The following is a 25,781-nucleotide window of genomic DNA, read 5'->3' on the forward strand; positions in this document are numbered from 1 at the left end:
TTCAACAAAACTCAACCTCCCTTAATTAAACCTCCCTTTATAACTTTATGTACGATACATACCATAAGTAGGAACGAACAAGAAACTGAAATAAGTATAATAAAATGCAAAAACTATAAAATTTATGGAAATAAACGGACGTTCACTGAAGCTCAACCCTTTCCCTCCCCCTTCCAGTATGGACGTCATTTATGGACAGCCCCTATAATGTCATTTTGGAGTCGCTGCGAATGTGCGTTAAATTTAAAACATCCGTGCACACTTTTCTGAACACACTAGTTTAAAGTTTCTCAAGCGTGACATTTAAGCAGCCTGCGATACAAATGAGACAATGTGGACATAAAACGTATGATCATCATGTATGAATATCTTGTATTCTATATACTGTATATATACAAAGTTTATAAGTTTTTAATTTAAAAATAAATTTACAAGATAAGTAAAATAATATTTGTACATATCATTTATGCGATTAATGCGTCATTCTACTGCTCTGGAGATCTGGAATCGAATTCGGGGTGGTATATTTCGGATATGTCAGACCCGTTTCACTACACGGCCATCCCCATTAGACCTAGCTGAGCCTATAATTAGCTTGATAAAAATGGCCACAGGACGAAGAAAGTTAAAAAAAAGTAAAAAGGTTAAAATGTATATGATTTTTAAGGAAATAATATTTACTTAAATTATTTTATAGAATATTTTTGGCGATTTTTAAGGAAATAATATTTCATTTAAAATCGCCAAAAGTGATTTATAAAGTAATTTGGCATTTTAGTAAACACGCCATCTTTCGGTCATTTCATTAGATGTTAGGTTCGAATTGGGAGGTGTTGGTTTTCAATGTGATATCAATTGAATTATTTATCGGCTATGATTGAATTCAAGTATTTGATCTTTGCGGTAATAGCCATTCTAGCGGTTGGCAAAGGTGTTTACGGTAAGTTATAATATTGTAAGATATTATTCATGGATATTGTAAAACTCATTTAATACTTGTTGCTTGATCAAATATTACGAATAAACCTCATCGTGTGTTGTCTAGAATAATATAAATAATTACCCTAAAGACATAACTGTATTATTGACAGCAGCTTCAGTTGTAAGATGAAATAGATTTATTTGTGTACGGCAATGCGACACGTGGGTGATCTGCCGAGGGGGATGCCTCACGAGGTCTTTTATGGGAAACTGGCCCCTATTTAGGTGTTATTAACGTAATAAAAAAATTAGGAAAACTCCACGTGGGCCGGCGCCAACCCACGACCGACTACCGGCGTTGGGTGGTTTTTACCCACTCGGCCACTGGTGAAATGTAAACGAAGTCGATTTTCTGTTGCTATAAACAGAATCACTTGCTTCAATTATCTATCCACAACAAAATAAATATTTCTGACTATAGAAAAGCAAGTTTTTTCGTTATATACTGTTCTAAATAGTGATTATAATTAGAAATGAATATATTTAGCAGTGTATAAAGAAACTTCAACGATACACTTAGTAAGCTAATTTATTTAAAAGTAAATTAAACATTCACAGAATTACTATGGTATATACCACTACTGTAATAAGGGCCTGATTTGTATCCACATGCACGGCTTTTTTCCTTAAATGATATGATAAAACTTTAATATAAGGACAATTTGGGTCCAAACAGATCAAATTAAGGCTGTCCAATAATGCATATAAAATATGTTTACAACTTTTACTGGATATTTGCAGATTTCACTACTTATGGGACTACTAAATAAGTGTTTTATAAAGTTCATAACTTGTTTGCATGATTGCAAGTGCTAATTTTTTTCAATTGATAAACAGTCTATTTTGCTATCTGTGCAGTGAATCTTTTTTGTGCTTATGTACAGGGGTGAGAAATAACACTCTATCATCCAATTAAAGATGAATGCACAAATTTCAAATGACAATTTCAACAAATTCTCAAAATAATTGAATTAATTGGTTTAAAATTATTGTAAGTGTTATTATATTAATTTAATAATGTTAAATTTAAATCTTTTAAAAATGGTGTAAATATAATGCTTAATTAAATATAAATGAGATAATTTCTTATGAGCAAAGTAGTTAAATTTCTGTATAACTTATGGAACATGTGCAGAAATTTTTGCATTTATTTTAATATGTTCTAATGTATTTTTAGCTCTTTTTTTTATTTGTTTAGTTTATAGTCATGGGTATTGTTATGTGGAGGTGAAAATCTTTTGTCTTACTCAGATTTTTCCAATTGTAATTAAAATAAATTAATAAGATTCTGTTATAATGAGTTCGGTTCTACCAAATTCTACCAACAATATAGATGAAGTGGTCAAAACTAATATCAAATTGCTAAGAAACAATGTACAGGTGTTTGGATCCTACACATTTAAAATAGATGGAAAATTCTTTATTGTAATATATGCCAGAAATCATTTCCTCCTTATATAAACCAAAAAAATAAAGGTGTCAATCTTAGCACTTTAAAATGTCCTTTCATCTGTGCAACATGAGGTATTAAAATGAGCCAAAACAGCAATTGATAACAAGTAAATTCAATATGCACTGAAACTAAATTTAGTAGAGTTCATGATACCATATTTTTGCAGAATGACTGACGTGTGTCACATATAAACGGGAGACCAGCATGCCAGAAACCCCAGGGTTACCGGCATGCCAGTTAAACTCAACTAAAATATAAAATTAATTAGATCTGACAAAACTAGTTATTATTTAAATGTTAAATAAAACATTCTTCCCAGTACAATAAAATAATAACATTGTAATTTGACTGACAAAATCAGGAAGAGAGTTTTTGTTTAAAGACAATAAAACAATTAAATTATTTTAAATTAAATTATTGACATTATTAGTAGTAACAGTTAGTCAGTATGGGCTACACTGACCATTTACCCTGACCTTAAAAAGAACATCTTAAATTTAATATATATATTTTTTGCAATTTTGAATCAAATAACAATAAAATACACATAAAGAAAGTACTTTCGGAATTCCAAGTGTATTTTACATTGTTAGAAAGAGGACAAAATGAAGAAATTAAACATATAATTGTAGTTTTTGATGTAATGCTTGCAGTTTCACAGTTTTAGAATAAAAACTCGTTAAACTCGTTCATTCTTTATTTTAATAAACCCACTAGAGAGGGATGTATAGCCTTGCTTAAACTGGTATGCTGGTCATTCTGCGAAAATACGGTAGCAGTTTGGAACAAAACATTACTGTCGACTTGAACAATAAATCTAAATTAGTTAATAATTTAATAAGAATCTTTACCCATTTCTTACGATTATAGGGCTATAAACAAAAATATGTGATTATTTTAGAGAAGTGACATAACTATAGGATAAGAGAAACTAGGTTAACCCGGTAATCAAACATATTGTAAACAATTGTATATATAAAAATAAATTCAATAATGATTGATTAGCTAGTGTAGAAAGTTATAAAAATTTTTATGAACATGTAAATTTTATTCTTAATTGACTCTATAGCACATGTACATGAAACATTGTAATACTTGTTTTGTGATATCATAATTTCCAATTTCCTTGTCACCTATTGCCATAAGTTTATTCTTCCTACCTAAATCTATCCATCCTTTTAGCATGATGTGATAGACATTACTAAAATACACATACATTGTAATTTTAAGTGCATATAAATTAAACCCTTATTTATGCTAGATAAGTCAATAAACTCACTTTACTGGTGTTAAAGATAACAAGTAAACACTTAATAAATTTGTGATTTTTGACAAATAAACAATCTGCTATAAGTAATAGATATGTATATATCCATGGTGCGGTTTTCTTTATATTCTTTTTAAAAAATCAATTTTTAAAAAATATTTCCTCAAAATTGATGAAACTTTATGGGTTAATTGTACAGAAATAACCACCGTTTTTTTGCCTGGACTGCATTTAATCAGAGACAAAAGCTTTTATTCGTATTATTTATTTATTTATTTACTATGCATTTCAGGTGCAATATTTTCGTGTAATTTGCACCCCTCTTCAGGTTTTTTACATTTCTATAAATTGGTAAATTCAATTTACCGTTGTAATAATTGAATTTACCAATTTATAGAAATGTAAAAAACCTGAAGATGGGTGCAAATTACACGAAAATATTGCACCCGAAATGCATAGTAAATAAATAAATAATATGAATAAAAGCTTTTGTCTCTGATTAAATGCGGTCCAGGCAAAAAAACGGTGGTTATTTCTGTACAATTAACCCATAAAGTTTCATCAATTTTGAGGAAATATTTTTGAAAAATTGATTTTTTAAAACAAATAAACAATGTTGTCTTCAGGAAACAAATATAAAACAATTTTAGAAAATAAAATGTTTTGTAAATGAATGCTTTAAAATTATTGTTTTTGATTTTACATAGAATGCAAGATTTTCAGTTTTAAGTGTTCTTTCCCAAAAAGGTTTATTTGTTCTACAATTGTTTCCTTAAGACAACATTTTTGTTTGTGTCAAAAACAGTCAACCTACTGCTATAGGAGACTCAGGATTGAATCCAGACAATCTGTCCTGGATGTGTCAGGTCTGTCCCTCATCACTCATCCACCCTTATAAAAAGCAATTTTTAGTTAATATAATATTTAAAACTAATTTTTAGCATTGTTCAAATTTTTATCAAAATTAAGATTCATTTTATCCAAAAGTAAATATTATTTGACAATTTAAAATGTTTTTACTATAGCAAATGGAGAAGATATAATTGATATTATGGATGGTGATGAAGAAGAGGTTCAAGTAGAAATGGAAAACATTCCAGTATCAGAAGAACCAGATATTATTGAAAATGCTGTAGTTGAAAAGGTTGAAAATATTCTATTTTATTATTTTAAGAAAATAGATAATTTTAAATATAAATTTATTAATGCAGTAGTCTCCCTTATTCATGGAAAATAAGTTCCAATACCAGTAGATGTATGAAACTGTAAAAGATATTGAATCTTATATACTGTGTACTAAATTTTTTTTATACATGCTTATCTAGGATAAAGTTTAATTTATAAATTAGTCACAGTAAGAAATTAACAACAATAACTAATAGTAAAATAGAAAAATTATAACCATGCCTCAGCATAAGTATTTTCTTTCTTTAAGTTGAAAATTTTTACCTTTTCACTTAAAGGAAGTACCTTCCAGCTTCTCTTTGGCACATCCAAATTGCCTGCATCACTACTCTTGTAGTTTGAGGTCATTAATAAGTAAAATAAGGGTTATTTGAATACAGCACTGCAGTATTGCAATAATCAATCTGATAGTTGAGACAGTTACTAAGAGACTAATGGATGATTAGTGCATAAGTGTGGATATGCCAAACAAAAAGATTATTCACATTCCTAGAAAGATAGTGCAAGATTACAATGTTTTACTCAAAACAATGTGCAATTTAGAACTTGCATATTGTTTATTTCTGAATTTTTAAAAATATTTTTGTATTGTGGTCAACCACAATACAAAAATATTTTTACCATGGGTAAGGAGACTACTATAAGTTTTTCTAGTATATAAATGTGAATTATGTTTTTCAGGTGTCATAATGAAATAAATTTTTCCAAATAAAACAATGAAATTTATTATTTTCATTGAATATGCTTATTATTTTGATATACATAGTAAAAGTTTATTATTTTTATGTACATAGTAAAAGCATAGTAAAAGATTTAAGCTTTAATTAGCCAGCATCAGAGTTATAAATAAAATCAGGCTATTAATTATAGACAAGATGAGACTGACTGTATAGTCTGTGGAGTACTAATGTCTTGCATCAACAGAATCTAATCAAATAACCAATGTCCATAAATTAAATTTAATTAACAAATATAAATTAAATGATTAAAATGGCAATGCCTTAAGTTGTTGTTATAGGATTCATTTTGTTTCTAACTTTATTTGCATGTATATTTGAAGATATTTACAATATAATCTTTGTTAAAATAATCTATTTTTTGTTATTTATTGTTTAACTCTTTTTTTTTATTTATCTTTATTAAATGATTTTATTTCATCAATTATATATAATTTTATACAGGAAGAAACTGATGATGAAGAAGAAAGAACTTTACTGTCATCACCAGATGCTGATACTTATTTCTTGTTCACAAAGCCATCTGGCTCTTCCTTAGGTAAATTTTTTAAAAGAATTGAATTCTTTATTTGCATTGCATTATTTAAAATTTTATGATATATATTAACTGTTTCTCTTTATTTTGTTTTTTAAAATGTTTTAAGTTTCAAAGTTTAAAAAATATTGTCTTTTATACCTTTGTCTTTTGATACTACACTATCTCTTTTCTAGAGACAAATAAAACTGAATAATGTATGTTTTCATTTAAATTTATTTTTCATATTACTTATATTAGAATAAAAAATGATAAGAATTTTTTACCAACACAATATTACATGAATTAGTGGAGAATTTCATTTCTGATACAAAAATATAATTTGCATAAATTTTCAAATAAAATTCTGTGCACTTATTAGTAACAAATTATTCTATTTTGTAAAATTAATACATTTTTTTTTTAATAAGAAAAACATTTAAAAATTTATGTATACATTATCTGAAAATAATCAGTGTTAATGTTTATTTGAAGACTGATTTATTTACAGAAAATATTAAGATAAATATTTAGTATTAATATTTTGAAAAATATTAAAACATTGATTTATATTTTTTAATCAATCAAATATATTTATTCATAATAAGGAGTCCTTGTTACAGGGGGTAATGATTTAGATATAAACAATACAAATAATAAGTAAATATAAATTAGTTATTTATATAAAAATAATTAATTAAACACAATTTATTTCTTATGTTGATTATTCAAATCATTAATAATTTGGTTAAAGAAATTAACAATTTTATACATATCTATTTTCGTTAAATTGCCCAGTTTAATTCTATAATCAAATTCGTTATTTGTAGAAAATATTCTCAGTGTCTGAAATCTTTGATGATATTTTTTCAACGCAGTACAGTCTCTAATTATATGAAATGCAGAAAAGTNATTTAAATAAGATATTGATTATGGATTCTTGCATGTAAAAACATCCATTTTTCACATTTGTTTTATATTTGTGTGTGAATTGAAATATATGTATCATTATGATATGTATATTTTTTTACTATGAAAAAAAATACATGCTGATAAAATTTGAATTATTACTGTTGGAAAATAATAATTATACAGAAGGCACATTTAAAAAATGGATGTTTAATAAGTATCAATTTATTAATCTTAAACTGTTGAGTAATATTATGACTAGAGAAGTGAAAGTATGTGCTAGATGATTTGTTTATTCTTACAGTTTTGTTTACATTAAAATTTGCTTTTGTCCTGTGGGAAACCAGTCTAAAGCAAGTCAAAAAAGATTTTGCTACCTGAGAGAAACAGTTTGTATTTCTATTTTTTACAATATTGTGCCAAGATCTATTCATTTTGAAGGTTGAAATGAAAGTGATCTGTTTGTTAGAACTGTGATACTCTTCTAATAGAAAGTTAGTTGATTTGAATGCCAATGTGAGTCATTAGTATATTAAGTCTGTGTTAGGTCGAGACTCCACTGGCATAAAAACCTTTGATGTAAAAACTTTTAATCACATAACTTGTTTGCGTCTGGATTGCAGTGGAGGTCCGGCTAGCGAAGTTTTTACAGCGATGGTGGTGCCCCAAGTGTCAAAAGTAAATACTTCTTCGCACGTGACTTGGTGGAAATGGAGCGTTGTAGCTTGATTGTTCATAATTGTCAGAGTTCATAAAATGTTTTAGGCATCTATTTTTATAGTCAGGATGTCTCTTGTCATATAAACATAAATATTTTCGATAAATTTTTCTAAATCTATTTGAGGTCTTTTTGAAGTAGTCATGATAGAACATACACAAAAGCTCGTTTTCCACAATTTTTGCACAATGTCATGATGACGTAGTTCCACTGACTTCTGATTGATTGAAGGTACCATTTTACAGCTGTATTCACATTGAAAGTTGAACTCTGCTCAACTAGCTTTTACACTGGTTTTATGATCTGCTCAGGTGTAAAATATCATGGTTACATGATTAAAAGTATTTACGGCAATACGGCAAGTATTTTTTATGCTAATGGAGTCTCGGCCTTAGTTAATTATAATTTTTTACAGTAATTTATTACAGGCAAGTCAGATCTTTAGTGGAATTGGTTAATTTGGTTAACAGTGGGATATTTCAACTATATTTTTTACTATATTGAAGTAAATTATGAGAGTTTTAGTCAGATTCAAGAATAAATTGCTGTAAAGAAAGCTGATAATTTATAACAAAACCCACCTGATCAACTTCTGGTAAAAGAAACTAAACCATTTGTCTGGAAATTATTATCCATAAAGTATATTTAAATTGCATGGTATTTATGATATATTAAAAATCCAAATGTAATTTCTGAATGTGAATGAATTATCTTAAGACACTTGACCAAAATATTATCAATCTGGTTTATTTTTGTTTAAGTTAAAATCATTAATGTAACCTTCAAAATTATCAGGTTATTTAAGTTGTTTACAAAACTAGCAAAATGCAATTTCAAAAATACATTAACAAGACTGCTATGTGAAGATTTTACAATAAGTTGTCGACAATTTGAAAATAACCAAAACAGATTTTTTTATATTCAATTTCATTTTATTTTTTAACTTTCTTCCACAATCCCGTTTAATATTTATTTTTTATTTATGTATGAAAATGTGAGTATTAGCTAATTGACAGCTTAAAAATGTCTGTTTATCAGAAAATGATAACTATAAGTGAAACTGATTATAATAAGCAACATTTTATAAGTGTATTTTAACTTACAAGCCATTTTCTATAACATTACATAACTGATAAAAATATTTGTGATTACCATAAGTGGATTCTACTGTGTGTGTGTGTGCGCGAAAGTGTAGGTAGTTATATTTTATCAAATCAAATTAATATTGCATTCAAGAAATTGTTTATTTTTATTTGAAAAACTTTTCCTAAAAATTGATGACCATTCTTTTTATATGGGCTATTTTATGGGAAAATCCACAACTGAATAACATTATTAATAAGAAAAAACATTATCAATTCTAGTTTTATAAGAGAAAACATTGCTATTTTAATTGAACTAATTGTATTTTTATTTTTTTTATTACAGATTTTATATATAAAATTTGAAATTATGTATAGTCATAGATTATTTCTGATAACTGATTAATTTAAATTTTTTAAATTGATAAAGATTTATTTTTATGCTAATATTTGATTATGTGCTAGTTTTAAAATGAGCTTTGGGTCTCTGATATTCTTACAACTTTTTGAATTGGTGTTTTCATTTTCCATTTCTTTCTTATTGCGATTCTTTGGGAATCTTCTTGTTGCACTTTTTTAGAGATTATCTGTATTTCTTGCTGGTATTATGACATTTCTTAAGGATAAAACTGTGCTGTTCCTTCTACTTCATCTGAAGAATTCCTGTTACTCTGCACTCATATTCTAAAAAAAAATACTTAAATAAAAATGAAATTTTTAATGTATTTCATCTGAAAATTGCAGATAACTCCAAAGAAGATCATAAGTAGGTAACAGAATTGAAATATGTAAGTATATTAATACAAAAATGATCTTACTGAGAAATTAAACTTTAAATATAATTTTTAGTGAAATTTGAAATGTAAAGACTTTTTCTGATTAAAACATTATGATCATTTAAATAAGTTTTTATGAAATTCTAAATATCTAATTAATTTTTAAAAATTATCTTCATTAATGAATAGAAAGTTTTTAAAAAATCAAAGATTTTTGTAAAATCTTTGTTAGCTGATAATGGATATAGAATCAGATTCATGCAATTAGCTTATGAAATATCTCAAATTTTTTGCATTATTGTATATATATAAAATAAATTTTTTCTAAATTCTTTCATTTTTGAATTTATTTTGATCAGTTAATATCTGAAAAATTTAACATATGCTGAATTGTAATTAAGTCTAGTTATAATCTTAAAAAGATTTTTTCATTAACTTAACAATAAATATTTGTTTAGCTCCATTAAAATTTATTTTGATTGATACAATAATAGTTTATTTAAAACAAAAAAATATCAAACATTTGTGTTTAATTATATATTTTTTATTATAACAAAGTATTTTGGTTTAATGAAAAGAATATAACAATCACTGATGTTCTTAAAAATATATCATTTTGAATTATAATAAATTTGTTATAAAAAGATGCTGTTTTTCCTCCTTTTCCTTTTTGAACCAGGAACCACAAAAGGATTATTTTTCTGAAATGCATTTTGTAAAGAGTAGTACCAAGGGGAATAAAGTAATCTGGCAAAACAATCACTATACAGCTCCTGGTTCACCTTTTTATAGTATATTGTTTTAAACTAGTTCATAACTACAGAATTTAGTTTGATTTCTTTAAAATTTCAAACAATGAAAATTTATTGCATTAAGATAATTTCCTTCTTAAAAGACATCAAGTAAGATTCTTTTTAAGATGAAATTAGTCTTGAAGAATTTTTCACAGTTCCGTAATTTTCTTCCATTACTTGTACTAAATTTTTGAATGTGTAATAATAAACTTTAACAATATGAGAATTAAAATTTTATAATTGATATTATGAATACATTTTAAACTGTTTTACATATTTGTGCAGAGGCATAGCCTCTAAAGAAAGGTTGTCTCTGCAATGGAAATAGTTGTTCCTGGTGATTGGACGTGGCAAGCAAAATTGGACTCGTATCCAGATGTATTTTACTCTTTATTAAATAGTAATTCTGCCAGCCCTTTTCTACAAAGAAATATTATATTTTTAATTGTGTTGGGATTGTCACCTGTGGACATTTTAAACTGTTTTACATATTTGTGCAGAGGCATAGCCTCTAAAGAAAGGTTGTCTCTGCAATGGAAATAGTTGTTCCTGGTGATTGGACATGGCAAGCAAAATTGGACTCGTATCCAGATGTATTTTACTCTTTATTAAATAGTAATTCTGCCAGCCCTTTTCTACAAAGAAATATTATATTTTTAATTGTGTTGGGATTGTCACCTGTGGACATTTTAAACTGTTTTACATATTTGTGCAGAGGCATAGCCTAGAAAGGTTGTCTCTGCAATGGAAATAGTTGTTCCTGGTGATTGGACGTGGCAAGCAAAATTGGACTCGTATCCAGATGTATTTTACTCTTTATTAAATAGTAATTCTGCCAGCCCTTTTCTACAAAGAAATATTATATTTTTAATTGTGTTGGGATTGTCACCTGTGGACATTTTAAACTGTTTTACATATTTGTGCAGAGGCATAGCCTCTAAAGAAAGGTTGTCTCTGCAATGGAAATAGTTGTTCCTGGTGATTGGACATGGCAAGCAAAATTGGACTCGTATCCAGATGTATTTTACTCTTTATTAAATTATGAATACAGTTAATAAAAATTATTTTAGCACACAAAAAAAATTTATTAATTTTCAATTGTTTAAAATAGAGCACTTTCAATTCTGCAATGCTTAGATTTTTAATTAGAATTTTGCTTCATTAATTTTTAAATAATGAAATGAATTGCCACAAAATTATTTATATGACATTCTAATGATTTCTTGACATGAATTAAATTGTTTTTTCATATTTTCTTTAAGTACAAATGTATTTGATAACATGTCTAGAATTGTTTCTTAGTTAAAAATTTAACAGTTATCATTAATTTTATGAATGTTTTATTTATAACATATGCCTTTAATCATTATTTATTTCACTTTGATATGATAAACCATCATGGTATTGAGCAATAATAATGTTGTTAAGAGAGAATAAAATTATTGTTTTCTTAGTTCTTTGGATATAGAAACTAAATTTCATTTTATCTTTTAATTAATATTGATCTTGCTATAAAGTGAAAAAGAAAATTGTAGTTTTATATCACATAGATTATTGTTTTTAATATACAGTAATACCCCAAACTTACGCGATAGGTGGGACCGAGCGATAACTGCGTAAGTCGAATTTGCGTAAGTTGGGGTATAATTTCGCAATTTGTGTAAAATCCAAATCGGATGTATGTAAGCTAATAAATGTTCTCGTTAATCTTATCTCCTCTTTTGATTCATTCACGGTTACAAGAAATCACCACATAGAGTCTCTCAAGTCTCTGTAGATATAACAAACAGAAATAAATAAGACAAAATAAATTGTAGCTATGTGTTGATTCTGCACGGCAGTCCGAACATGTAAGCTAAACAATAGTGTGGGGGGGAGTGAGTAATCAAGAGTTGCATGGCGCTCAAACAAAAGATGAATCGATGAGATTTGAAAATTGCATAACTGGGTTTGCGTAAGTCGAGGTATTACTGTACAGTAAAAAACTATACCAGATATTTGTCATACAGCTATGTTCATTTTTATACTTATTATTAAGAAGTTTAATCCAAATTAAAGTGATTCAAACTAAAGATGCAGGTATTTTAATGCAAGAATTGATGGCTATTTAATTTGGAAAAAGTTCTCATTGTTTCTAAGAGCTTATGCTAGGTTGAATTCTCCTTGCATTTGATCCTTATAAGCTCACATGAAACAAACAAGCCAATTCAAGAACCAAGAATTAATGTTTCACTTTGCTGTCAGAAATTTTAATCACATTATAGTCATGAGACAACTATTCTGTGATAAGACATCTTGAGAAATTCTAATACTGTAATTATCAACAGTGTTAATCATCTTGTTCTTGAATACTTGGTATTAGGTAGTCACTAACCACTACATACAACACAAGTTAACAGTACTATCTTATTTTAGTCTCATTTTCAATGAGTGCTTCCATTGCTTGTACTGGAAATTTGGTTCTTGAAAACTTGTTTGATTTTGCTTCTGGGTAATAACAATAAAGACAAATAGTAACCGAGACTGTCAGTAAGTCCCATCTCACATAATATTTGTTTTTCTGAAAAAATTCAGAATTGTTTTTGCAATATACTTTGTTATGCTTCTTGATGACTGTTATACCTAGAGACAAGTTTACAAGTGGAATCTTAATTTTCCACTTCATTCAGTTTGTTATGTTGTTCTGCCAAAAAATTCTTTTGTTTTTATGTTAAAGAGGCTTCTGGCTTATAGTAAAATTTAACATAGAAAATCACTGTTTTGAAGTCCTCCATTTATTTATATAGGTTTTATTGTACTTTATTTCTTATTTAGAATAAAATAGATGTTTTATTTATATATACATATACAAGTATAGTNATTATTTTATCTGCTTTGAAATCTCTCAAAGACTCTTCTAATATACTTATACAGAGAAATTTACCTGAACAGAAGATTTTAACAAATAAGTGAAAATAAAGGTTATTTTAAAGCATATAGTTTATTATTTTCATAAAATTATTTCAGTTTAAAAATCTAATAAGGTTACTTAATTTATTCACTGAAATATTTTATGATGACATATTTTACAGGAATAATAACGTTAATAAATAAAATGATGATAATAAATTATTTTAATGACTAAATATTTTAGAATATTGTTAGAAATATGACTAGGAAGAAAATTACAAGGAGTATCTCTGATGTGACAGAAAAAAAATTGAACAGTAGATCAAAACCGTTTTATTTACAAAATTTAGATATATTTTTTCAGCTACTCTTCTATATGATTACTGTTTTGATTTAAGCATTTACATTTTCATGGCACCAGCTTTTCTATACTCTCATCAAAGAAGCCTTGTCCTCAGCCAACTCTTCATGCTAGTCTTCAACATCTTGAAACCACTACATTCCTAACTACCACTTCATATGAGTGAACAGGTAGAAATCACTCTGTGCTAAGTTTGGGTTTATGGCAGATGATCAAGCACTTTCCATTTGAACTTCTGAAAGAGTTCCCATGTTTACTGCAGTGTTGCATGTTTACTACAGAGTTCCCATGTCTCACAGTATGTGGTTGCAGTGACAGTCATGTATTGTGATGGAACTCTTCTAGAAGTTCAAATGGGAAGTGTTTGATCATCCATTGTAGAGCCCAGACTTTAGCATAAAGTAATTTCCATCTATTCACTCACATGAATTGATGGTTAGGAGGGCAGCAATTCCAAACTAACAAGGAGTTGAAGGCCAGCATAAAGGGTTGGCTGAGCAACCAGGTGGCAATCTTTTTCAATGAGGGCATAGAAAAGCTGGTGCCAAAGTATGATAATGCTGAAATTGAAACAGTGATTACAAATTTTAGCTTGTTTTAGTGATTACAAAAGAAAAGTAGATGGAAAGTGTATCTGACTTTTGTAAATAACAATGAAGATCAAAACTGTTTTCATTTTTTTTCTTGGCATATCAGAGGTTGAAAAAAAACCATCATAAATATTTTGCTGATTTGATTCATAATATTTTTGAAATTTAATACAATAATATAACTAAGAAATGTACATTGCATACTATGAATAGCATAGAAATTTGATTTATTGATTTGGCATTACATTTTAAATGGTTATTATAGTTGTCATTTATGATCAGTTTTTTTTTTTTTTTTTTTGTGATTGACAAGTTGAAGAAGAAAGATACATAGCTATGATAACAATTTAAAAATGTGCTAAAGAACAACTACTGTCTGTAAATTTGAATCTTTGAGCTATATATATTATTATTATAGTGTTATAGTGTTTGAAAGAACAATTTGAATCTTTGAGCATTTGAAAATGAAGTTAAAAACTCAAATCAATGAATATGCAAAACTTTATCTATATTTTATCTGTAGTTGTAATAACTTTTATTTTTCAAAATAAAATAATATCTGTGCATCAAATAAGTAGTATAGCCAGTGATTGTCATTCAAATTCATTTTTAAGCAAATTTATTTACAGGGTGTCCAAAATGTTACTGTGCATTGAGAAATTTGTAGTGACATTAAAGTTATACATACAGTATTACATGTGAGACCTGTAAGTTATGTCTTGCATTTCCATTTTGTGGTAGATGATGTTGCTACTTTGGAAGATTTCTTTGTTGATCGTATAATCTTCCATGGAATCTGACCTGCTATGTTTCCAGATCTCATTTCCAGATTTTGAGGCATTTGGGGACATTTCCAGTATTTGCTGTAAGAGAAACTGTAATGTTGTATGTAAGATTTTACTTAAACCATTTTCAGCACTTAGTAACTTTTCAGACATCCTGTAGAAGTTATTATATTGTTACTTGAAAACAATATATCAAAAACATCCTACTGTACTTAGCATAACTTTTTAAATATTCTTAAAGACATATCTAAAACACATTTTCATGTGAAATTTTAGCATCTATAATCTGCATATGTAAATAATGTATTTTATTTTTAATATTTTATGAAAATTTTTTAAAAATTAATAATATTAAAATCTTAAAATTTTAAAAACTATTTTAGAGATACCTGCTGGAAAAGATGTTCAGTTTTTGGTTGGATTTACTAATAAAGGAGTAAAAGATTTTGTTGTAGAAACAATGGATGCATCATTTCGTTATCCAGTAGATTTCAGTTTTTATATTCAGAATGTAAGTAACATTTTATAAACTAAAACTCTTCTCACAGAATTCATGTTAGAAGTTTCTTATGTTTAATAATAATACTTATAAAAACCAACAGATAGAAACATGTGAATAAATATAGAGAAATATAAGTAAATGATCAATAATAATAATATTAGGTTTTCACAATTTTACATAATAATAATAATTATTTTATCTGCTTTGAAATCTCTCAAAGACTCTTCTAATATACTTATACAGAGAAATTTACCTGAACAGAAGATTTTAACAAATAAGTGAAAATAAAGGTTATTTTAAAGCATATAGTTTATTATTTTCATAAACTATTTTAAATTTGTAAGTGGCTTCCGTTTATAAATAAATCGAAATTCTAAATTGCATTTTTAAAAACTAGTAAGTAAATTTTTATAAATAATTACAAGTACATATTTTACAAATAGTGATTACTGAAATCTGAATATTAGGAGTGTGAGGATAAATTGGAATATTGAAGAATAGGATATTTTAACATGTAAGTGTTCAAACACAATATCAAATGCCATTGGTAATCAATATATTTCTAGTATTCTTTAGTGTAATATTGGTCACTATTAAGTATAAATTAATTATATTTGTAAAGTATATTTTGCGACAAATTGTTAAGATAGAGAATGAAGAATATAAGTATTGTTATGATTAAAGCAAGCATTTTTATTCAACTGGATTGATTATTTTATTATTTTTCAATGATTTTCAAGACAACAAATCAAACAGGAAGGTCTAAAAGTTAAAAATTATTAAAGAAATATTTTCTTTGTTAACTGTTCCAATTTTTAATACGTAGAATATTGAATATTTTTGCTATTTTATATCAGTTTAGTTGAATAACTTGTTTTCAATTATTAGTACAGTCAAAAAATTATGATTTTAATACACAGCCTTTTTAAAGTATCTTCTGGATTCATCCTCAGATATGGTGTAAATGTTTTAAATTACTAAAATTCCTCTACCATTTTAATACAAAACAAAACTCTTTCAGTTTGTGAAAGAATTTTGAAAGGAATAGACTATAAACTGTGTTTATAGTCTATTCCTTTCAAAATTTTTTATAAACTGTGTTTATAGTCTATTAAAATTGTCAGCCAATTTTTTATTTGTTTCTAAAAGTTATATTTGTAAATGTCCAATTCATTAATCAATACTTTGCATTTTTAATTTATCAGTTATAAAATGCAGCTTTGTTGTATAAGTATGGCTAAAAAGGAACAAGAATCATTTCTTCTTTTAGATATAAAAATTTCATAGACTGTCTTCTTTAAAATATTTTTCAATCAACGATATTTAGTCTTCATAAGATATTTCATTTAATTGCTCGCTAATGTTCTTCTGAATGTTTGATATATATTTTCAAATTGCTTTAAGTTGGGAAAGAGAAGCAGTTGCATGGTGCTGGATTTGGTCTAATTTTGTAAACTCATTTTTTTTTATATATATATTAAAAACACTGATTGTTAATGAAGAATGACATGACACATTGTTGTGATGCAGAAACCATTTGTCTGGCCATAATTTGGACTGTTTCTTTCAAATTATTTTTTCCAATATTCTTCTTTTACATTTAAATTGGTTATTGTGGATATCTTATCACTATGAACCATATATGCTAGACTTGTGGTTTTGTCATTACACACTTTTCATAATATTTCTGAAAATGCCATTAAAATTCTTTGCTCTTAATTTTGATCACTCGCTGTTTTGCCAAAGGGTTACAACAATGACTCCTTCCGAGATGTGATTGCAATGAAACAAAGATCTATAGCAGAAGAAATAATTTACAACACAATATAAAAATTGTTGACATATACAATAGTAAGAGGACAGTAGGTAACTATTCTTATTTTTTGCAGCCATATCTTGTATTTTACAAAAAATTAGGTTTTGTGAAATATGAATTTTCATTCAAACTTTCATTCTGTAACCTAAATTCTGTAATAGCAAATTTAATATTACTTATTAAGATATTTTTAACATGGAGAAATATAATAAATGCTATATGCAGAAAAATAAGAAGAAAAGAAAACAATACTTTATCCATTTATGGAATGAATCAGTATTTGTTATGCTAAATCTAAGCTAATGTAGAGTTGCAAACTTTTTTATAATTTCTAGTTTTCCAAATAAAAATACAGTATAGATCTAGATAGGAAGACAAACTAGCCTTTCCATTCTTGATTTACAGTGAACTTGCATTAATATGAATTGCTAGGTGAACAGTAGTTAGTTTGTTTTATCAAAAACTCATATTAATGATTTTCAGAGTTAAGGTTGTATAATTTATGGAATTAAGAATTAATAGGCGATTGAAACCTCTAAATTATAATATTTTGAATTAACTAAACAAAGTTAAATAAAATAAATTTATTTGCAAAAATAAATTAATGATCTAAATGATTTTTGAAGTCAAAAGAATGAGGAGGAGCAATAGATAAGAGTAATTAAACAAAATAAAGATAAAAGAAATCTGTGATTTTTTTTTCTCTGTTGAAGATTTAAAAAGAAAATATTTTTGGAGCCAAATTTGGTGCAAAGTAGCTAAACCTAGTATCACTATATGCTCTCCCAATATACAAACTAGCACATGTTTGCATGGGATCACATCCATTTAAAGGGGGTTGACATCCTTAAACATTAATCCCTATTTTCTGAGTACAATACAATGGTCCACTAATGTTTGAATTTCTCTACAATCAGAGGTTGAACCCTTCTTTACTTATTAGGAGAAGAAAATTATTCTACTCAAAATAGAACATTTATTACAGTACCAATTTTCTTTTTATGCTTTTTCACATGAAAATCATTAATGGAAATAGGGTTATTTTTGAGGGTGTGAGGCAATTTACAGTTTGGTTTAATCAGTTCTGGTAAAATTTTTGTTTGCTTTATCATGTGAAAATTAACATTGTGACAATGGTGTTTTGCCAGGACAATGGCAAAATTTACTTTAATGCAAGAATTTGCTTTATTGATGTTTGTTTAAGGGGAATCAACTGTATTGTTAGGTAATGTTTGAAAAAATTAGATCAAGTTTTCAAATGCAATGTTTTCTGTTATAATTTCAATGTAACTTTATAAAAAGACTATTTTTATAAAATCTAGTACAATCCTGATCTTTCTGACAGCTACATTATATGTGAATAGGATATGGTGAAACTCTTTCAAGTCAAATCTGTGAAATAATGAAAATATTTCTTAAAAAATTGGTCCTATGTAATAGGTATAATGAAGACAAAATGAATGATTAAAATTATGAAAGTTTTTCAAACAAGCCTATTGCCATCTGAGATGATAACTGATAGCATTTTTAGAGAACTCTTTTCATGAAAATACAATAGCTGTATTATGATCTTTGATTCTCTAATGTAATTTTTTGATATACTATACCAGTGGCGTGCCATGACATTTGATGATAGGGAAGCTGTGTTTCTGTAAGAAGCTGACTTCCAGGGACAATCAGTTAATTGCGTGTCATTGATGGTCTAGGGTCCATTCATATTCATTTGTTCGATAAGCCAGTAAAAACCGTAGACTTCTCTAAATGTATTTTTAATATCACAATTACTTTCTGAATCGCTAGCCACGATATAAGGACTACAATTAAAAATAAAATGAAAACTTACTTGGTGAAATAAAATGTATGGTGGATGTATTGTACAGTACATACCTGGTACAAAATATTCTTTAATTGTATGAATATACTTTTAAAGAAAATTATAATTAAATATAGCTTTGTAAAGAAATGCACATAAAAATAACATAAAATATTCTTTACTTTTTAAATCTTAAAACAATTCACTTAGTCAAATAGCTCCCAATGAGTGGCTAATGGATGGAATCAGAGACAGTCCTGGTAGGTGCGTGCACGCGAGCTGCCAAATCCCAAGGGTGCCAATACTGGTCAATGTCAAATGCCTCTTTGTGGCATCACTAGTATACCTCAAAGGATGCGGCAGGGTGGCTGTAAATTATAAACATTTCTCACCATAGCTGTAAAAATCTAAATATGTTAAATTTAATAGATTGTTCATCATTTGTTTTCTAATTCTTTTTAAGACCAGGTGTTCACGGAAATTTCCAAAATATACAACTTTTCAGTCCCTCTCATTGAACTGGAAAAATTTCTGTCTTTATTATCTAATATTATGAAGAAATCAGTCCCCACTGTATTCAGCTAGAGATTGGTTCGGTTAAGCTTTTGTTTAAGTAAAATTCCGGCTCTTTCAGCAGGGTTATTTTATGTCCCTAATTCCCTAAACTATTTCTTAAGTAGAAATAAGTCAAAACCAGTTACTTTGTACTTGAATACAGTGGAACCCCGGTTAACGAACATCCTGGTTAATGACCAAATCGGTTAACAAACTTTTATTTTGCAAAAATTTTGTCTCGGATAACGAATGTAACGGTATTTTGTGTCAAATTTTAGTTGGTGTTAGGCATGCACGANATGTTCTTCTGAATGTTTGATATATATTTTCAAATTGCTTTAAGTTGGGAAAGAGAAGCAGTTGCATGGTGCTGGATTTGGTCTAATTTTGTAAACTCATTTTTTTTTATATATATATTAAAAACACTGATTGTTAATGAAGAATGACATGACACATTGTTGTGATGCAGAAACCATTTGTCTGGCCATAATTTGGACTGTTTCTTTCAAATTATTTTTTCCAATATTCTTCTTTTACATTTAAATTGGTTATTGTGGATATCTTATCACTATGAACCATATATGCTAGACTTGTGGTTTTGTCATTACACACTTTTCATAATATTTCTGAAAATGCCATTAAAATTCTTTGCTCTTAATTTTGATCACTCGCTGTTTTGCCAAAGGGTTACAACAATGACTCCTTCCGAGATGTGATTGCAATGAAACAAAGATCTATAGCAGAAGAAATAATTTACAACACAATATAAAAATTGTTGACATATACAATAGTAAGAGGACAGTAGGTAACTATTCTTATTTTTTGCAGCCATATCTTGTATTTTACAAAAAATTAGGTTTTGTGAAATATGAATTTTCATTCAAACTTTCATTCTGTAACCTAAATTCTGTAATAGCAAATTTAATATTACTTATTAAGATATTTTTAACATGGAGAAATATAATAAATGCTATATGCAGAAAAATAAGAAGAAAAGAAAACAATACTTTATCCATTTATGGAATGAATCAGTATTTGTTATGCTAAATCTAAGCTAATGTAGAGTTGCAAACTTTTTTATAATTTCTAGTTTTCCAAATAAAAATACAGTATAGATCTAGATAGGAAGACAAACTAGCCTTTCCATTCTTGATTTACAGTGAACTTGCATTAATATGAATTGCTAGGTGAACAGTAGTTAGTTTGTTTTATCAAAAACTCATATTAATGATTTTCAGAGTTAAGGTTGTATAATTTATGGAATTAAGAATTAATAGGCGATTGAAACCTCTAAATTATAATATTTTGAATTAACTAAACAAAGTTAAATAAAATAAATTTATTTGCAAAAATAAATTAATGATCTAAATGATTTTTGAAGTCAAAAGAATGAGGAGGAGCAATAGATAAGAGTAATTAAACAAAATAAAGATAAAAGAAATCTGTGATTTTTTTTTCTCTGTTGAAGATTTAAAAAGAAAATATTTTTGGAGCCAAATTTGGTGCAAAGTAGCTAAACCTAGTATCACTATATGCTCTCCCAATATACAAACTAGCACATGTTTGCATGGGATCACATCCATTTAAAGGGGGTTGACATCCTTAAACATTAATCCCTATTTTCTGAGTACAATACAATGGTCCACTAATGTTTGAATTTCTCTACAATCAGAGGTTGAACCCTTCTTTACTTATTAGGAGAAGAAAATTATTCTACTCAAAATAGAACATTTATTACAGTACCAATTTTCTTTTTATGCTTTTTCACATGAAAATCATTAATGGAAATAGGGTTATTTTTGAGGGTGTGAGGCAATTTACAGTTTGGTTTAATCAGTTCTGGTAAAATTTTTGTTTGCTTTATCATGTGAAAATTAACATTGTGACAATGGTGTTTTGCCAGGACAATGGCAAAATTTACTTTAATGCAAGAATTTGCTTTATTGATGTTTGTTTAAGGGGAATCAACTGTATTGTTAGGTAATGTTTGAAAAAATTAGATCAAGTTTTCAAATGCAATGTTTTCTGTTATAATTTCAATGTAACTTTATAAAAAGACTATTTTTATAAAATCTAGTACAATCCTGATCTTTCTGACAGCTACATTATATGTGAATAGGATATGGTGAAACTCTTTCAAGTCAAATCTGTGAAATAATGAAAATATTTCTTAAAAAATTGGTCCTATGTAATAGGTATAATGAAGACAAAATGAATGATTAAAATTATGAAAGTTTTTCAAACAAGCCTATTGCCATCTGAGATGATAACTGATAGCATTTTTAGAGAACTCTTTTCATGAAAATACAATAGCTGTATTATGATCTTTGATTCTCTAATGTAATTTTTTGATATACTATACCAGTGGCGTGCCATGACATTTGATGATAGGGAAGCTGTGTTTCTGTAAGAAGCTGACTTCCAGGGACAATCAGTTAATTGCGTGTCATTGATGGTCTAGGGTCCATTCATATTCATTTGTTCGATAAGCCAGTAAAAACCGTAGACTTCTCTAAATGTATTTTTAATATCACAATTACTTTCTGAATCGCTAGCCACGATATAAGGACTACAATTAAAAATAAAATGAAAACTTACTTGGTGAAATAAAATGTATGGTGGATGTATTGTACAGTACATACCTGGTACAAAATATTCTTTAATTGTATGAATATACTTTTAAAGAAAATTATAATTAAATATAGCTTTGTAAAGAAATGCACATAAAAATAACATAAAATATTCTTTACTTTTTAAATCTTAAAACAATTCACTTAGTCAAATAGCTCCCAATGAGTGGCTAATGGATGGAATCAGAGACGGTCCTGGTAGGTGCGTGCACGCGAGCTGCCAAATCCCAAGGGTGCCAATACTGGTCAATGTCAAATGCCTCTTTGTGGCATCACTAGTATACCTCAAAGGATGCGGCAGGGTGGCTGTAAATTATAAACATTTCTCACCATAGCTGTAAAAATCTAAATATGTTAAATTTAATAGATTGTTCATCATTTGTTTTCTAATTCTTTTTAAGACCAGGTGTTCACGGAAATTTCCAAAATATACAACTTTTCAGTCCCTCTCATTGAACTGGAAAAATTTCTGTCTTTATTATCTAATATTATGAAGAAATCAGTCCCCACTGTATTCAGCTAGAGATTGGTTCGGTTAAGCTTTTGTTTAAGTAAAATTCCGGCTCTTTCAGCAGGGTTATTTTATGTCCCTAATTCCCTAAACTATTTCTTAAGTAGAAATAAGTCAAAACCAGTTACTTTGTACTTGAATACAGTGGAACCCCGGTTAACGAACATCCTGGTTAATGACCAAATCGGTTAACAAACTTTTATTTTGCAAAAATTTTGTCTCGGATAACGAATGTAACGGTATTTTGTGTCAAATTTTAGTTGGTGTTAGGCATGCACGAGTTAAGCATTGCTTTTCCGAGTGTTTGTGCTATACTTCTTTTTTCAGTTTTGTGATTTATATATTTAATCAATATGGCATCCAAGAAAGAAAAAAATCATAGTGGCAATAGAAAACGACAAAGCGCTATCGCATTTGAGAAAAATTTTAATCTATTTTTACCTAAAATATTTGCATTATACAATGAACATTGATTGTAAAGTTAATTTGTAAATATAAGTTTATATTTATTTGTAGTAATTGAAATTATCAATTGTTATAATACGTTGTTATTTAAGGAAATTTATTATTTGGTTGAAACATTGTTAGATAATTAAATAATTGTTGAATTTTTCACATATGAAATAAATATTTTTGTTCAGATTTCAGGTGAATCACTATATTCTGATTTAATTAATCTCATTGATTTTCTTATTTTAAATAACTTACCACTGTTTTGTTCAATGTTAATTATAATGATATATCTGCAAAGTGATTAGCAAAACTTTTTAATCTGTTACGTTTGCAGACTTTTGGCTGATTCATAAGCTTTTGTGTTTATAATTGTAATTTGATGAAGATTATCAATAAACAAATAATATAACAGTACACTATTATTTGAGTTAATAATTACAATGTTATTCAATTAAAAACTAAAATTTTATTTTGGAAACCAGCCCATTACTCTGTCAGACATGCAAGGTTCCTACACACCTGGAAAGTTGGGAAATTAGCCTCCTTGGCTGCCTTTTTGATTTTTTTGCTGACAATATGCTTGACTAAAGGTAAGTCCTACATGGCAGTGTCCAACAACCGTGGGTGTGAACACACTTCCAAGTGGAGTGGACTGGTTAAAGCAAATGTGTGTGTCTGAAGTAACCGCATTTAGTGTGCAGCAATCACCAGATTGCGCTTCTACAAGCACATGGAGGAAGCAGCTACCAAGCAAGTTTGATTGCCGCTTTCACTGCTCGCACTTCCAAAGGAAAAAATGGCTGATTTTGTAGATGAATGAAAACAGAATGACAAATTGTGTATATATGTTGTATATACTTTAATTAATTTCTGATTTTGTAAATGCAACATTTTAAAAATATAATTTTTTTAGAATATTTTCAGGACCCAAAATTTCTCCCAAGTATACACAAAATTTTACAAAGTACAAAAAATGATAAATAATTTAAATGTTATTACATCCCACAGCACCAGTTCTGCTTACAGTAGTCCTGAAAACTTGGCACTCGATAACCTGACAGTCCAGATAACTTGCCAAACCCTGGCAGGGAGAAAAATCCTACTTAATTTTCATTATAGACAGATTTATATTTTATTAAGTATTTTTCTAAGGTCTGTCTTATCAGGTAAATTACTGTACACTGTGTATTCATTAATTTTCATTTTCATGTAGTAAAGGCTCTATGCCTTCATAAAGTATGTATGTACTTTTCCTTTGTTTAAGGTTATTTGGGCAGTTTATTCTCTGTTGTATTCTCAAGCAAACAATACATACAAGTACAGTACAGTATTTTCTGAGGACTCCACACTCTTACTTATTCTTTTTTAACCCCATTCCCAATAACCTGGCATTTTCACAAACCCGGCCACCCTTTGGTCCACATTAGGCCGAGTTTTTGGGACTCACTGTATTTGTCATTTTTCATTTTAATAATTTTGATTGCATAACGAAATAATTTTTGAATTTTTTCTTGTTTATCAATATTTTATAAAGTTCAGAAAATTTATTAAGGGATAAATTTAATAAATATGTACTTTTGTACATGTATTATACAGGATTTTTTAATGAATTGTAAATAAATTTTTTTTTTCAAAGTCATGTAGATTTATGGTTGTGGATTAATAACAGAATAAACTATTTTAATTTAAATAAAACATTTTATTTTTAGTTTTAATAATTTAGCAATCATAAAAAATATATAACTGTTAATTAAGAAAAAATAAATAATTAAAAAGTTGGAGAAGCAATAGTGTATGTGCATAGTAAGTTAAATGCTGTTTTATTTTGTTGATATGCCATACTGTACTTGACCTGAGAGTCAGGGAATTTGTACAAAGTTGGTCAGGGAAAGTCAAGGAATTTAAGAAAAATTTGAGTAGAAACCCTGGATATGATGATTGGGCCTGATCATCTGTATATATAGAATATTCTAATCTAAAATCTATTTCCAGTTTATTAAGATACTTGCATATGAATTATATCTACATTTTATACATCATCATATACATTTTATACATCATTTTAAAGTTTATTTGATGTAGATGAGCCCCATTGCATCTGTTTTACTATTTAATTTTATTTAAAACTAGCTGCAAGGACCCGCTTTGCTGGGTTTTTATTTGTATGTAATATAGTTTTTTTTATATATATAAAAGACTGTTTTTCTAAGTAATCTAGAATCTAGCTGCAAGGACCTGCTTCGCTGGACAAAAAGTAACGATAGTGAAGATTAAGATAATTACATTATAGCTAATCTTACCCGTTTTCACAGAATGCAAGAATTAGGTCCCCCGTTTCCAGACTAATTAGAGAATTTTTACATTTAGTCAAACAAACTATTTTCAACGTTTCTGGAACGTTTACAATCGTTCTATAATCGAACCAATATTCGAATTTTATGTTCGAATTTAATTCGAACA

General features: G+C 27.7%; 1 protein-coding gene across 2 annotated transcripts in view; it reads left to right on the top strand.

Moving 5' to 3' along the window:
* Nucleotides 1–25,781, top strand: part of LOC111617921 (translocon-associated protein subunit alpha-like) — a 53,376-nt gene that overhangs the window by 10,536 nt on the left and 17,059 nt on the right. The window contains exons 1-4 of one of the 2 annotated variants that reach the window (XM_023359290.1): nucleotides 781–940; nucleotides 4,727–4,845; nucleotides 6,068–6,161; nucleotides 15,425–15,552. In XM_023359290.1, the coding sequence (XP_023215058.1) occupies nucleotides 874–940; nucleotides 4,727–4,845; nucleotides 6,068–6,161; nucleotides 15,425–15,552 (408 nt within the window). In that variant the 5' untranslated portion in view covers nucleotides 781–873. Of the gene's footprint in view, nucleotides 1–780; nucleotides 941–4,726; nucleotides 4,846–6,067; nucleotides 6,162–15,424; nucleotides 15,553–25,781 lie in introns of those variants that run through there. The other variant, XM_023359299.1, reaches the window with a different exon arrangement.

This window comes from Centruroides sculpturatus, unplaced genomic scaffold (genome assembly GCF_000671375.1).
Source record: "Centruroides sculpturatus isolate CEXI.00-Female unplaced genomic scaffold, Cexi_2.0 scaffold103, whole genome shotgun sequence".
In the NCBI taxonomy this organism is placed as follows: Eukaryota; Metazoa; Arthropoda; class Arachnida; order Scorpiones; family Buthidae; genus Centruroides; species Centruroides sculpturatus.